Source organism: Gekko japonicus, unplaced genomic scaffold (genome assembly GCF_001447785.1).
Source record: "Gekko japonicus isolate JY-2015 unplaced genomic scaffold, Gekko_japonicus_V1.1 scaffold3316, whole genome shotgun sequence".
NCBI lineage: Eukaryota > Metazoa > Chordata > Lepidosauria > Squamata > Gekkonidae > Gekko > Gekko japonicus.
The window spans coordinates 118,462-134,498 of record NW_015168143.1 but is presented as its reverse complement, the minus strand read 5'-3'; the positions used below and the strand labels follow the sequence as shown (position 1 = coordinate 134,498).

Below are 16,037 nucleotides of genomic sequence, written 5' to 3'. Positions count from 1 at the left end.
TTTTAACTGGAGATGCTGCCGGGGATTGAACCTGGGACCTTCTGCATGCCAAGCAGAGGCTCTGCTACTGAGCTAAAGCCCCACTTCATGGCTCTCCAGGGTCTCAGGTGGAGGTCTTTCCCATCACCTCCTGCCTGGTCCTTTTTAACTGGAGATGCCGGGGATTGAACCTGGGACCTTCTGCATGCCAAGCAGAGGCTCTGCCACTGAGCCACGGCCCCTCTTGACAGCTCTCCAGGGTCTCAGGTGGAGGTCTTTCCCATCACCTCCTGCCTGGTCCCTTTTAACTGGAGATGCTGCCGGGGATTGGACCAGGGACCTCCTGCATACCAAGCAGAGGCTCTGCCACTGAGCCACAGCCCCTCTTGACAGCTCTCCAGGGTCTCAAGTAGGGGTCTTTCCCATCACCTCCTTCTTGGTCCTTTTTAACTGGAGATGCTGCCAGGGATTGAACTTGGGACCTCCTGCATGCCAAGCAGAGGCTCTGCCACTGAGTCACGGTCCCTCCCCTCATTGTTTCATTGGGTACAGAAGGGTGACACTCAAAGACCTCCAGAGTGAGGGGGGTGAGGGTGAAAAGGGGGAAACTCAACAAAAAGTACTGCTCACCAGGATTGTCTTCTCAGACTCAGCATTGGTGGAAGTTGCCCAGCCTGGAAGACAAATGATTTTCTATTAAGATTTCAGCGGGGAAAAGAACAAGAGATCTTTAGCTCTGCACTGCCCCAAAGATAGCAGGATCTCTCCATGTCCCTTGGCTTGGCAATTTCTGGTTCTCAGAAGTATATAAGGATGTAAGAAGAGCCCTGCTGGATCAGACCAGTGGTCCATCTCGTCCAGCGTCCTGTTTCACACAGTGGACAACCAGTTCCTCCGGAGGGCCAACAACAGGGCATGGAGACCAAGGCCTTCCCTTGATAAGAACACCAGAAGAGCCCTGCTGGATCAGACCAGGGAGGGTCCATCTAGCCCAGTATCCTGTTTCACACAGCGGTCAACCAGTTCCTCTGGAGGGCCAACAACAGGGCAGAGAGGCCTCCTCCTGTGAAGAACCTCAGAAGAGCCCTGCTGGATCAGACCAGTGAGGGTCCATCTAGTCCAGCATCCCGTCTCATGCAGTGGCCAGCCAGTTCCTCTGGAGGGCCAACAACAGGGCAGAGAGGCCTTCTCCTGAGAAGAACCTCAGAAGAGCCCTGCTGGATCAGACCAGTGAGGGTCCATCTAGTCCAGCATCCCGTCTCATGCAGTGGCCAGCCAGTTCCTCTGGAGGGCCAACAACAGGGCAGAGAGGCCTTCTCCTGAGAAGAACCTCAGAAGAGCCCTGCTGGATCAGACCAGTGAGGGTCCATCTAGTCCAGCATCCCGTCTCATGCAGTGGCCAGCCAGTTCCTCTGGAGGGCCAACAACAGGGCAGAGAGGCCTTCTCCTGAGAAGAACCTCAGAAGAGCCCTGCTGGATCAGACCAGTGAGGGTCCATCTAGTCCAGCATCCCGTCTCATGCAGTGGCCAGCCAGTTCCTCTGGAGGGCCAACAACCGGGCAGAGAGGCCGAGGCCTTCCCCTGATGTTGCCTCCTGGCTCTGGGATGCAGAGGGTTAGTGCCTCTGAATGTGGAGGTTTCCCTTAGCCACCATGAATCTATCTAATCTCCTTTGAAAGCTCTTTATTCCTGTGGCCATCACACAACATCCTCTGGCAGCAAATTCCACATTTTAAGCACTCTCTGTGTAAAGTAGTATTTCCTTTTGCCCGTCGTGAACCTACTGCCGATCGACTTCATTGGATGCCCTCGTGTTCTAGTCTTTGGGGAGAGTGTTTGGAGTGGCGTGGTAGGGCTAAGCGGAATGGCTTAAAGAGGATGTGCGGCGTGCCTTCTGTCGCCACAACTGGAGCTCGGAGAGGAGAAGAGATTAGATTCCAGCTCTGCTAGTTCTCTGAGCATTGCCGGCAGCTTTGGGAAACTTTCGTTTAAGAAACAAAGGAGGGGTTTTTGGCTAGGCAGACCACCCAGTTTGTGGCTCAGCTATAGCCAACAATGCCTGCCTTACTGCTGTACAGTGTCTCAGTTAATTACTCTTAGCACTCCACCATTAAGAAGGATACATTTACACATCTGTCTCCAATTTGGACATATTTATTTGCTTCACTGTTTTCCCCCTGGAATTAAATCCAAACAAATGGTGACTATATAGACTTAGCTTGTTATTCCTGTTTGCATCCATTAAAACATCTTCATGATGTTGTAAGCTAATTTGCTGTTCAATCCCTACCTTATATGTATGGGCTGGAAACATCCATTTCCCTGTATCTGAGGAAGTGTGCATGCACGCAAAAGCTTGTTCTGCTGTCCTTTCTGACCTCTTTGGGGTGTTTATCTGCACAGTTTGCACAGAATTCAGGAATCTGAATTCCCCCGCTTGGCAGATGCCCTCAGCTGAACAGGCGGCTGCTTGTTCTTCGGCGCTTGCCAGATTGGTCTCTTTATGTGTTTTTCGGGTGTCAATATTTTTTCCTAACCTCTCTGTGAACTATGGCACTTCAAGGATTGTAGAACTAGGAATCCAATAACTGGACCCCTGAACTCTTCCTTGTGGGATCATTGCAACATTCCCAAGGTAAAATGAGAACTTATTATGATAATGTTAATTGCTGCCAAATGTCTTATTGCTTCTCACTGGAAATCTACATAAATTCCATCACTGCAAGAGTGGTTCTTAAAATTGTGGGACCTATTTATTCTGTACAAGATTACAAACAAGTCTAGAGGTTCCTCAAATCAGCCCAGTCTCCTAGAGAAATGGTACCCCTTGTTACACAGATGTTGGTCAGGCATCTCAAATTGTTGTTGTGTACTAGACAAGAATCAAATCTCTCTTCTTTGCTCACATTGAACGAATTGTAACTATTCCTTTTTATAGTATATTGAATGGTTCTAATGCTAATTTATATCTGTTAAGATAAGCGTGATATTTAGATCTAAATTTGTATGTTATCTTTTTTTTGCTTCTCTCAACCCAGTTCCAAATTCTCTGCAAAACTTCACAATCGATAAAGTTGGGCTGCAGCCGATAATAACTGTACTCACCGACCAGAAGCAAGCAGCTGAGGATTTGGGAAGGATGGGACATTATTCCAAACGGGCCCCGTCGTCCCATGACTGGATCCAGGCGCTCCAGAAAAAGAAAGAAAACAAAGAACAGAATCAAAACGGTTTCTGGTAATGATGTTTAAAAAGCTTCCCTGGTCCTTAAAAGAGCAAGAAAGGCATGTAGAGGAAAGGATGCCAGCCTCCAGGTGGGACCTGGGGATTCCCCGGGATTCCAGCTCATCTCCAGACTACGGAGAACAATTCACCTGCAGGAAATGGATGCTTTGGAGGGTGGACTCTATGGTATTGTGCCCCACTGAGGTCCCCGCCCTCCCCAGCTCCATCTCCAAATCTCCAGGAGGTTCCCAGCCAGGATCTGGCAACCCCAACCCTCCAGCCCCTGCTGGTGGCCAGGGGGAAATTATCAATCCTAGAACATAACATAAGAACATAAGAGACGCCAATGTTGGATCAGGCCAAAAGCCCATCCAGTCCAACACTCTGTGTCACACAGTGGCCAGAAATACCAGGTGCCATCAGGAGGTCCAGCAGTGGGGCCAGGACATTAGAAGCCCTCCCACTGTTGACCCTCCCACTAGCTGGAAGGCATAAACATCGCAGCTGTCCAATTTTAGAAAAAAGGAATTGGAAGTTGTACAAATCCTCAGGCAACTGCAATTGTCTCAGAGAATTCTCTAAGCATTTGTTTCTTGACACCTTTAATGCTAGCGATCGATTAGTAATAAGAATAGAAAAGAGCAAGAGTCCAGTAGTTTTAAAAAAAGGAATTGGAAGCAGTGACCCCTCTAAGCTGAGTTAGTGTGAGCCAGCTCACAGTTTTTTCGCCTCCAGCTCACGCATTTTTGTCCTAGCTCAGGAAGGATGGCTCCAGAGCAAACTAATTGATGCAGCAGCCAAATGGCTCGCTCACAACTTTGATACCAGTAGCTCACAAAGTAGAATTTTTGCTCACAAGACTCCACAGCTTAGAGGGACCATTGCATTTGGAAGTTGTACAAATTCTCAGGCAACTGCAATTGTCTCAGAGACTTCTCTAAGCATTTGTTTCTGGAAACCTTTAATGCCAGTGATCGATTACTAATGAATCTTAACCACTTGAGCCACCGCAGCGCAGTAGCACCTTAAGGACTAACAAAACGTGTCGCAGGGTAGGCGCTTTTGTGAAGCAGATACCTGAAGAAGTGAGCAGTGAGTCCAGCATTCCCTCTAAGCTGAGTTAGCGTGAGCCAGCTCACAGTTTTTTTAGCCTCCGGCTCACAGATTTTTGTCTTGGCCCGGGAAGGAGGGCTCCAGAGCAAACTGATTTATGCAGCAGCCAAGTGGCTCACTCACAACTTTAATGCCAGGAGCTCACCAAGTAGAATTTTTGCTCACAAGACTCCACAGCTTAGAGGGAGCGTTGGCAGTGACTCCCGAAAGCGCCTCCCCTGCCACACATTTGGTTCGTCTTTAAGGTGCTGCTGGACTCTGGCTCTTTTCTATGTCTTGATCGAATAAAAATAGCAATACTTATAATATATACTGCGACACACTTAGCCTTGTTTTTCTGGCCAAAGCGAGCCTTTTGCACTTTAAAGGTTAACAGATTTATTTCAGCAGAAGCTGTCCTGGCCTGAAGCCCGTCGCCTGGATTTAAATAGCCCTCCGAGAAAGGAAGAGGCCGTGGTGGGTCGGCCCCTGCAAATTAAGACGCAGCTCAGAGAACGAGAAGCAAACAGACTTGGCCCCATAGGAGGAGGGACAGGGGAATGCACAGAAAAAAGAGCGTCTTTTCCAAGCTCGTACCTACCGCTCTCTCCTCCCGGCGTGGCGTGTAGGGCTGCGAGCTCAGCCGGTGCGGTGCGGCTTTTCACTACAATTGGCGGGGTGTGGCTCTTCTGGATCTAAGCGCTTCATTTGAAGCGACAGGGCAGGTGTCAAGGGCCCGGCCACACCTGGGTCATGCGGAAATCTTCTCGAAAATACAGCTGGGCAGTCCGACAGGGTGGCACTTGTGATTAGAGGTTAATTCTCACCCCACCACAGAAACGGGAAGCTGACGAGAGAAAAGCCCCTGATACCAAAACGGGGCTGCCCCCGGTTAAAAGGTGAGGGATTTGGGGTGCCGTCTGTGTATCAGGAGCTGCGGTGGCTCAAGTGGTTAAGACGCTGAACTGGAGGCTGTGGAAGGTCGGTAGTTCAGCAGTGCGAGACCCGAGTGTGCCGCATGACGGAGTGAGCTCCCGTCTCTTGGTCCAGCTCCTGCCAACCTAGGAGTTCGAAAGCAAGAAATTGCAAGTAGATAAATAGGGACCACTTCGGTGGGAAGGTAACAGCGTTCCGTGCGCCTTGGTGTTTAGTCATGCCGGCCACATGACCACGGAAACGTCTTCGGACAGCGCTGGCTCTTCGGCTTTCAAACGGAGATGAGCACTGCAACCCTAGAGTCGGACTTGACTGGCTTTCGAGCAAGGGAACCTTTACCTTTACCTGTGTATCTCCCGGGTACATTCCTGTCGTGCCCTTCTCCCAAAGGGCTTGGGGATGGCCTACGCCAGTGGTGTTGAACATTTGTTAGCAGGGCCGGATCTGACATAAATGTCACTTTGTCGGGCCGGGCCATGTGTGCCATAAAATGTAATGCCAGGTAAGGTAAAGGTAAAGGTTTCCCTTGCTCGAAAGCCAGTCAAGTCCGACTCTAGGGTTGCAGTGCTCATCTCCGTTTGAAAGCCGAAGAGCCAGCGCTGTCTGAAGACGTCTCCGTGGTCATGTGGCTGGCATGACCAGGGGTAATTTTGTAGAAAAAGAGGTGCATAATATATTTATCTACTTGCAATGTCTTGCTTTCGAACTGCTAGGTTGGCAGGAGCCGGGGCCAGAGATGGGAGCTCACTCTGTCATGAGGCACACTCGGGTCTCAAACTGCCGAACTACAGATCTTCCGGACTGCAGCTCAGCATCTTAACCTCTGAGCCACTGCGCCCCCCCCCTAGAAACACAAGGTACCAGAGATATAAACTTTATAAAGATGATTTCAGATGCCAAATGGCAATAGCAGGCGTGCTTAGATTAGGTGTGATATGCAGAGGGGTGGAGACATCAGCATTGGTGTGATATCCAGAGGCGTGGAGATATCAGCAGTGGTAATGAGACAGGAAACCTAGGTCTCAGTTTGGTCCAGGAGAATTCAGTCCAGGGGGGATGCAAAGAATAAATGGGAATAAGTCTGAAGAAGTGAGCAGTGAGTCACAAAAGCACACACCCTGGCTTTTCTCTCCCCCCCTTTTACCATCACAACCCTGGGAGTTTGGTTGTGCTTTTATATTTTCAACATGGGAGCTCCATCCCCCCCTCAGCATGCCAAGCCTGCAATAGGACATCACCCATGCTCTGCACCCTCTGAAGCAGGACAGCCTGAAACTGATGCCACGCCTGTCCTCAGCCCCTGAAAGTTGGCATCTAATTCCACAGAAGATGCTGACGGAGAGGCTTTATTATATTTGTTTGCTTGTTTGCATTTATTTCATTTATCCCCTGCCTTCCTCCCTGACGGGGACCAAAAATGGCTTGCCTCACTCTCCTCGCCTCTGTTTTCTCCTCAGAACAACACCCCTGTGAGGAAGGTTAAGCCGAAGTGTGGGAGAGGCCCAAGGTCGCCCAGCAGGCTTCCGTGGCACAAATGGAGCTTCGAACCCGGGTCTCCCAGATATCACTCTGCCTCTCTTAACTTACTACATGATACTGGCTCTCCACCATCTTTACCATGGTGGCTTATTTAAAATTTTTATATTCGTTTTTGAATTTTCTGGAATGCTTTAATCCGTAATTTATACGCACACACCTCTGTAAGCATATCTGGTCTAAGGACGGTAATAGAAATAAACTGAAACACGACAGTGGGTGTCCCCGCAGCATCCCCTTTTGCCCTCCGGAACCCAGCCACACGGGAGCGGCCCCGGAGAGGCCTAGATCCCCAGCGGTTTATTGAATCCGAGCAGGGCGTGCCCCCAGGGTCACTCGGAGGCAAGCGGCTGACTCAGGTCCCCACCCTGCCCTTTCAAAAGAGGCCTGTCACTCTCCATACCCATCAAGTCTTCTCCCTCAGTGCCTCTCTCCTCGGCCGGCGCACCGCTGTCCTTGTGAAACAGACCGGTGACTCAGCTCCAGGGCGCATAGCAACACCCACGGTGCCACCCCAACTGTGACGACGTCCCCAAGGCTGAACTGTGCTCTTCAGATTCTACAGCGGGAACAATGACAAGGAAATAAAAGTTGGCTGCTCCCCTGCGTGGACTCGAGAGGCCCGACACGGATGCCAAAAAAAGTCGACAAGCAGAGACGGAAGGGCCGATAGCTGCCTGAAGGATGTATTTCACACGGAGGCAAAGTTTTACAGATGGTTAGTTGTGAAGGGAGAGTCCCTTTCAAATATTATTTATGCTTTGCATTTATCTACTTCGTGTATATCCCGCTTTTCTTTCCTGGTGGGGGCCCAAGGTGGCTTGCAGCATTCTCCTCTCCTCTGGTTTAACCTCACAACACCCCTGTGAGGTAGGCTAGGCTGAGAAAGTGTGCCGGGCCCCAGGTCATCTGGGTCTCTAAGGCCCCGGTCACATAGAGAATTTGCCGCGCGAAAAGCACAAATGTCAGGCAGATTTTCGGGGCGCGAACACACCGCAACATCTGGGAAGCATAGCGCACCTGTGGCCAACCCGTGGCGTCCCGCCAAAGAGGCGGAGTTAAAAAGTACCAAGGAAAGTGCACTAGCATCCAGAAAAACGCGGGCAGGGGCGGGCGTCTGATCGCGGGAGCGCTAGTATCCCGTGGCATCTGGCGCCCGTCCACGTCCAAGAAGACAGAGCATCACTTGCCCCAGAGCCCCTATCTATACCTTGTGGCTAATATCCACTGATGGACCTCTGCTCCATATGCTTATCTAATTCCCTTTTGAAGCCGTCCATGCTTGTAGCCGCCACCACTTCCTGTGGCTTTTGAACTGCCGGGCCCCAGGTCATCTGGGTCTCTAAGACTGTCGTCTGGCACTCTGACCGCTATACCACACTGCTTGACAAAATGATGCATGGGATAGAGAAGGTAGAGAAAGAAGTACTTTACTCTCTTCCTCACAATACAAGAACTCGTGGGCACTCCATGAGATTAAGGAGCAGTAGGTTGAGAACAGATAAAAGGAAGTCCTTCTTCACCCAAAGAGTCATTAACATGTGCAATTCAGTGCCAGAGGTAGTGGTGGTGGCTGCAAGCGTGGACAGGTTCAAGGGGGAATTGGATAAACATCTGGAGCAGAGATCGACCAGTGGCTATTAGCCTCAAGGTCTAGATGGAACACTCTGTCTGGGGCAAGTGATGCTGTGTCTTCTTGGTGCTTGGGGGGCGACAGTGGGAGGGCTTCTGGAGTTCTGGCCCTGCTGGTGGACCTCCTGATGGCCCCTGGGGTTTGGCCACTGTGTGACACAGAGTGTTGCACTGGATGGGCCATTGGCCTGATCCAACAGGGCTTCTCTTACGTTCTTATGTCCGGGACACTGATGCTCTGTATCCTTGGTGCTTGAGGGGCAAGAGTGGGAGGGCTTGTGGAGTTCTGGGCCTGCTGGTGGACCTCCTGGTGGCTCCTGGGTTTTGGCCACTGCGTGACACAGAGTGTTGAACTGGATGGGCCATTGGCCTGATCCAACAGGGCTTCTCTTATGTTCTTATGTCCGGGACACTGATGCTCTGTATCCTTGGTGCTTGAGGGGCAACAGCGGGAGGGCTTCTGGAGTTCTGGCCCCGCTGGTGGACCTCCTGGTGGCTCCTGGGTTTCGGCCACTGTGTGACACCGAGTGTTGGACTGGATGGGCAATTGGCCTGATCCAGCATGGTTTCTGTTATGTCCTTATGTCTGGAGCAGTGATGCTCTGTCTTCTTGGTGCTTGGGCGGGCCCTAGTGGGAAGGCTTTTGGAGTTCTGGTCCTGTGGGTGGACCTCGTGATGGCACCTGAGTTTTGGCCACTGTGTGATCTGATCCAACATAGCTTCTTTTTTGTTCTTATGTCTGGGGGCAGTGATGCTCTTTCTTCTTGGTGCTTGGGGGGGCCAGAGTCTTCTTGAGTTCTGGCCTTGCTGGTGGACCTCCTGATGGCCCCTGGGTTTTGGCCACTGTGACACTGTGTGACATTGAGTGTTGGACTAGATGGGCCACTGGCCTGATCCAGCATGGCTTTTCTTACATTCTTATGTCCAGGGCGGTGATGATCTGTCTTCTTGGTGCTGGGGTGTTTGTGTGTGGACCTCCTGATGGCCCCTGGGTTTTGGCCACTGTGTGACATGGAGTGTTAGACTGGATGGGCCACTGGCCTGATCACGGACTCTATGGCATTGTACACCCAACTGAGGTCCCACCTCAAATCCCGCCGGGAAAGAGAAGGGAAAGGGGGAGTTTGGGGGTCACAGGAGGAAGAACAGGGGTGGGGGCAGCAGCGGAGAGTAATCTGATACCTCGGGGTGTGTGGACACTTGGGTTGCCAACTCCAGGTTGGGAAAGTCCTAGGATTGGGGGGTGGAGCCTGAGGAGGGCAGGGTTTGGGGAGGGAGGAGACCTCAGTAGGGTAGAATGCCATAGAGTGCACCCTCCAGAGTGGCCATTTCCTCCATGGAACTGATCTCTAAGGTCTGGAGATGTATTGTAATTCTGGGAGGTCTCCAGGCCCTACCTGGAGGTTGGCAACCCTAGTAGACATGGTTCCTGCCTGCTCTTGTATCTCTTGCTGCTGCTGTGGCAGGAGGGTGTTTCTGCACCCCTGTGTCAGAATCCACAGCAAAACAACGAAGTACACGCTTCCAGGAAGGTTTTACTTTTATTGAAAAGCTATAGATGCAGTAACATGAACACTGTTAGGAATGGTGGGATACCTATGCACATAATAGGATATAGGGCATTCGTATGCACACACACACACCCCCATGTAGTACCCAATTAGATGGGCTCCCGCGCGGGGGCATTTGGCAGATAACTAACGGCTGCAGAAGGTGGGAAGGTAAGATACTTCCCACGAGTTCCAGACACACCAACTCCTCCAGTGGCCTTGAGAGATATGCGTTACAACTGCAGGGCTTTTTTGGTAGAAAAAGCCCAGCAGGAACTCATTAGCATAATAGGCCACACCCAACAGCAGGAACTCATTAGCATATTAGGCCACACCTCTGACAGCACAGCTCATTAGCACATTAGGCCGCACCCCCATGTTACCAGAAGTGTGGTCATCCAGCCACACCCACCCTTTGCTTCTTATTCTGTTTACCTTGTTTTACCTTGTTTGTGGTCAAAACCCAGGGCCTTTTTTTGTAGCAGGAACTCCTTTGCATGTTAGGCCACAGACCCCTAATGTAGCCAATCCGAATGAGTTTCTGCTGTTGGGTGTGGCCTATTATGCTGATGAGTTCCTGCTGGGCGTGGCCAACTTGGGAGCCAGCCAGAACGCCGTCCCTGTGCGTTCCTGCCCAGAAATAGCCCTGCAGCTAAGATACAATTAAGCGCATGGGAAGGAATGCAGAGCAATTAGAAACACACACCACACTCATGGCAGCATTGCTGACAATTGGTTACTATGTTCCCTCGTCGTGCTGGTGGGGGGGCAGGCGCTCCAGGACGTTTCTGACACAATGATGTTACCCGGAAGTGACACCATCACATCGGGGATGTCATGTGGCAACGCTCTGGTCTGAGGGGAAAAACTCTATGGTAAAACCAGCTACAGGCCATAGAGCCGTATGACTTCCCCGACATGATGACGTCACTTCTGGAAGCTGTCGTCATGTCGAAAAACATCACACTGCGATGCTGTGGTCTGAGGCAAAACTCTGTGATTTGGGGGCGGGGTTTCCCCAGCTGGCTGGCGGTGAGCAGAAGCCCTGAAAACTGGGCTGGGGAACCCCTGCCAGGACCTGGGGACCGTAACGGATCTCCAGGCAACGAAGATCAGTTCCTGTGGAGAAAATGGCCACTCTGGAAGGTGGACTCCATGACATCGTGTCCCGCTGAGGCCCCTCCCCTCCCCAAACCCCTCTCTCCTCAGGCTCCACCCCCAAATTCTCCAGGTTATTTCCCAACCTGGAGTTGGCAGCCCTGTTACAAAGGTTGCTCTGCCCCAGGGAACCTGGAACCTGGGCAGGAAGCAAGCGGGCAGGTGCCATTGGCAGACAGGCCTCCTTGCCTTAGGGTACCCCGTAAGCCCACAAATCTTCGTCAAAGGCAAGGAATCCCCTTCGAAAGGAGGGCTCCTCTGTTCCAGTTTGGTGTAGTAGTTAAGTGCGTGGACTCTAATCTGGGAGAAGCGGGTTTGATTCCCCACTCCACATGCAGCCAGCTGGGTGACCTTGGGTCAGTCACAAGTTCTCTTGGAGCTGTTCTCCCAAGAGCAGTCCATGAAAGAACTCTCTCAGCCCCACCTACCTCACGGGAGATGGTAAGCTGCTCCGAGACTCCAAGAGAAGTGGCCAGCAATCAGTCACTGGAGAAGAAGAGAAGAAGAAGAGATTGGATTTATACCCCGCCCTTCGCTAGCCAAAGGAGTCTCAGAGAAGAAGAAGAAGAAGAAGAAGAAGAAGAAGAAGAAGAAGAAGAAGAAGAAGAGATTGGATTTATACCCCGTCCTTCACTACCCACAGGTGTCTCAGAGCTGCTTACAAACTCCTTTCCCTTCCCCTCCCCACAACAGACACCCTGGGCTGTGAGGTAGGTGGGGCTGAGAGAGCTCTTGACAGAAACTGCTCTTTTTTCAAGAACAGCTCTTATCAGAACTATGGCTTGCCCAAGGTCATCCAGCCAGGTGCGAGTGGAGGAGTGGGGAATCAAACCTGGTTCTCCCAGGTTAGCGTCTGCACACTTAACCACTACACCAAATTGGCTCACAATCTCCTTTCCCTTCCCCTCACCACAACGGACACCCTTGTGAGGTAGGTGGGGTTGAGAGAGCTCCCTTGAGGACTGCTCCTGAGAGAACAGCTCTGAGAGAACTTGTGACTGGCCTAAGTTCACACCAGCAGCTGCATGTGGAGGAGCGGGGCATCAAACCCGGTTCTCCCAGATGAGAGTCCGTGCTCCTAACCACGACGCCAAGCTGGTTTTCTCAGGTTGCCAACTATAATTGGGACATATCTGGAGATTTTGGAGGTAGAACCTGGGCAGGCAAGAGTTTGGGTAGGGCTGGGACCTCGGTGGGATGGAATGCCACAGAGTCCACCCTCCAAAGCAGCTATTTTCTCCAGGGGATCTGATCTCTGTTGCCTGGAGACCAGTGGTTCATCCCAGGAGATCTCCAGCCACCACCTGGAGAATGGCAACCCTGCTTCACAGCCACACCCATCAGCGCAAAAGCTTCAGGCCACACTGGCCAATGCTCTTGCAGGGAATAATCCAGAGGAGCGGCTAACGCTGGCCCTGGCCTTCAAGCTGTGCAGGAAGGAGCCCCTTGAGACTGGGCACTTACGCGGTGATTAGGACTGGCTTTCTTCCCAGCAGCCGGCCTCACGAGGGATGGGCCCGAGGGGGGAAAAGGAGACCCGGATCGATCCACAGAGACGGGCCCTGGATTGACATTTCCAGCCCAGCCAATTTCTTGCCTGGCCGACCCACTGCAATGGTTGGAATGCCCTCCAAAGGCAGGTCCCTGCGTCAGTCGAGATTCACGGCAAGGGAAAGAAGGGAGTCGGTCTTTGCCAAGGTCTTGGCGCCTTGCCTTTTCGGTGGCGAGAACATGGCTGGTTTCTCACTAGAGCGGGAGGCACCCCGGCGGCCCTGGGGGTCTCCTGGCACGCGCGCTCTGGACGCGTGCCGCAAGCACGTCACCTGGAGGTGACGCAATCGTGTCGTGCACGTTCGGGGCAGGCCCGTAGCTAATGTGGGGCCCATGGGGCCTGGCCCCCTAGCTTTTCTTCCAGGCCCCCTCCCCCTGGGCTGGCCCCCAAGTGAATTAATGTAATTAACTTTGTATTAATGAGCTCCACCACCCCTGAGGCCCCCTCCCCAAAAAAGCCCTAGCTACGGGGCTGGTTCGGGGTGGGGCCACAGTCATCCGAGGGAAAACCATAGATTCCACACCATAGAGGGAGCATTGAGCTTGACCACTCCCTCTGAATGGTTGCCAGTATGACCCCCCCCAAAAAAGCAATGGACAGAAACTGAAGAGATGGGTTGAATAGAACAATGACCCTATAAAGTCCACAATTCCCTCTTTAGGAAATTCTACAGAATGATTGCATCTAAACGTTCCTTGCTCAATGCGCAGTGCGCTGTACATGGATAGTGCTGTATAAACCTTAAATAACCTTGACTTTGCGACACAGCGTAGGTCCCCAATGTGGTGCCCATGGGAGCCATGGTGCCCACAACACCTTACTGCAGGGGTGTCGAATTCATTTGTTACGAGGGCCGGATCTGACATAAATGAGACCTTGTTGGGCCGGGCCGGGTGTGTCATAAAATGTAATGCCAGGGAGTGGAGATATAAACTTTATCAAGGACACAAACACAAAGATTATTTTTTTTACTTAAAACAAAAACAGGCTTACAACATTAGCTCTGTAAGCTGGAAACCTACTTTTGATGGATTGACATTCACCACAGAAATCTCATGCTCAGAGTTCTGAGTCTAGGACCCAGGTGAAAACATGAAATGGCTAAGTGATTAAAGAGAGTCTGGCAAAGCAAGCTATGATGCGGCAGCAGCAGTAGAACTGGAAGCAGGAGATGGCCAGTTCCACTGCGGGCCTGATGGAAGCCCTCCGAGGGCCTGATCTGGCCCCTGGGCCGCATGTTTGACACCCTGCCTTACTAGGCGTCCACTACATGTTTTCAGAAAGTGCGTGGGCCAGGTGGGGCTCTGGCTCTGTGGGCCGCTGAAGATCTGATTGACTGTGCAGGTTAAAATAGCATTGTGAAATCGGCCAATAGTATCGGGGCAAACGGCGGCGCAACATCGAGGCGGCTCTAGTGCGAAATCAGCCCATGTAATGTTTGGAGGAAACCAGGGGGTTGGGAACATCAAGCTCCCCTTGGGACATTTCTTTCTAGCCAGTTTGTACGTGAGGTTGCCACCCCCCCCGATGGGGGTGGGGTTTCCCCCAATTTTGGGACCCCCGATCCGCCTGCCCGCCAGCTGCTGGCAGGGGGACCCCCACCCCCAAAGAGCTCCACAGCGCCTGATGTGACCAGTGCAATGTCTTCACCCAGAGAGGTGACGTCATCGCGCTGGGCACGTCACGGGGGGATGATCTAGCGTTCAACCAAAAACTCTGTGGTGACCATAGAGTTTTGGGCCGAATCCTAGAGTGTCCCTCCTCAACATGCCTAGTGCGATGACATCACTTTCGGGGGATGTCATCACGGCACACCCATGAATATCCAGAGGAGGACTCTGGAGCCCCCTGCTGGCGAAAGGTAGGGACACGGCAACCCTATTTGTAATGCCCACTGGTTTTCTGTGAAGTTGCTCTTTCTGTACGGGCCTCTGTGTTTTATGATGAGAAGGGTCTCAGGCAGGGAAGAGAAGGAGACGAAGAAATTGGATTGATACCCTGCCCTTTACTCTGAGTCTCAGAGCGGCTTACAATCTCCTTTCCCTCCCCCTTCCCCACAACAGACACCCTGTGAGGTCGGTGGGGCTGAGAGAGCTCTTTCCAGGACTGCTCTTGAGAGCGCTGAAAGAACCTGTGACTGACCCAAGGTCACCCAGCAGCTGCACGTGGAAGAGTGGGGAATCAAACCCGGTTCTCCATATTAGAGTCCTCCGCTCTTAACCACTGCCCCAAACTGGCTCTTTCCAAAGGTGTGTCTGTGTTCAGCAATGAAGTATCACCGGATTTTGCATTTCTGCAGGCGGAAGGAAAAGTGCTTGTTTTCTCTCGCCAGGGTCCAGCCAAATGGGTGCAGCGTCCTTAACGAGGCTAGAGTGACCCTGTGTGGCTGAACGTGGCACTGCAGGCCACCTCCTTGGTGACCAGCGCTGTCGAGGCCATGGTCTTCTCCTCTGGTGAGTGGTATTTTGTTAAAATATTTTTATGCATGCCTGCAAAGCATATGGAGGATCCAAACGTAAATTTGTCTCCAGCATAATCTTAATTGACTGCCTCCCCCCATGGCACTCGCCCACCAATGACATGAATTCTTGCTCTCTGGAACATTTGAGTGCTTTACGGAGATCCCTTCGATGTCACCCCTGTAAAGACACGTCCCTATAGTGTTATGAGGTGACCTTTTGTTATGCTGCCTCCTTTTCCTTACTGAGCGTCCCCGACTTATTTCTGCTGCCTCCAAAGACCCTTGCCTTACAATTCTTCGTCTCCTCATCGGTCAATTCAAACCTGCCGAGCGTAACATTCGGCTTGGCAAAGCGTTCGGTAGTACTCGGCAGCTTGTGTGTGGTTGGATTGTTATTTTGGTCGCCCCTCATTCAAGACGGGACACGGATTTTATCTGTGTGTTTGACAGCAGTCTCTCTCTCTCGCTGCAGTAGTTCCTCAAGCCACTGGGTGCTGCTGTTGACCAAGGTTTCAAGTCTGTCCGCAAGTGGAAACAAGTCAGAGAGCAGCGAATGGAAACCGATGCTTCCATCGGTCAATTCAAACCTGCCGAGCGTAACATTCGGCTTGGCAAAGCGTTCGGTAGTACTCGGCAGCTTGTGTGTGGTTCGAATGTTATTTTGGTCGCCCCTCATTCTACAGGACACGGATTTTATCTGTGTGTTTGACAGCAGTCTCTCTCTCTGCAGTAGTTCCTCGAGCCACTGGGTGCTGCTGTTGACCAAGTCTTCAAGTCTGTCCGCAAGCGGAAACAAGTCAGAGAGCAGCAAATGGAAACCGATGCTTCAAAAAACTCAGGACGGGGTGTTTTTATAAAGATTCTCGGGACTTGTTCCTCGGCAGGGAGAGCCACATTGTCGGCTTGAGAACATCAG

At 51.8% G+C, this 16,037-nt stretch overlaps 1 protein-coding gene across 1 annotated transcript in view; it reads right to left on the bottom strand.

The window, feature by feature from the left end:
- The window catches only part of LOC107113591 (mesothelin-like), a gene marked incomplete at its 3' end in the record, with an annotated part of 47,023 nt that extends 31,593 nt beyond the window's left edge, over positions 1 to 15,430 (bottom strand). The window contains exons 1-2 of the mRNA XM_015414940.1: positions 15,365 to 15,430; positions 12,822 to 12,931 (exon numbers count right to left, since the gene is read on the bottom strand). Of these exons, the coding sequence (XP_015270426.1) occupies positions 12,822 to 12,931; positions 15,365 to 15,430 (176 nt within the window). The remainder of the gene's footprint in view (positions 1 to 12,821; positions 12,932 to 15,364) is intronic.
- Between the last annotated feature and the right edge of the window lie 607 nt (positions 15,431 to 16,037).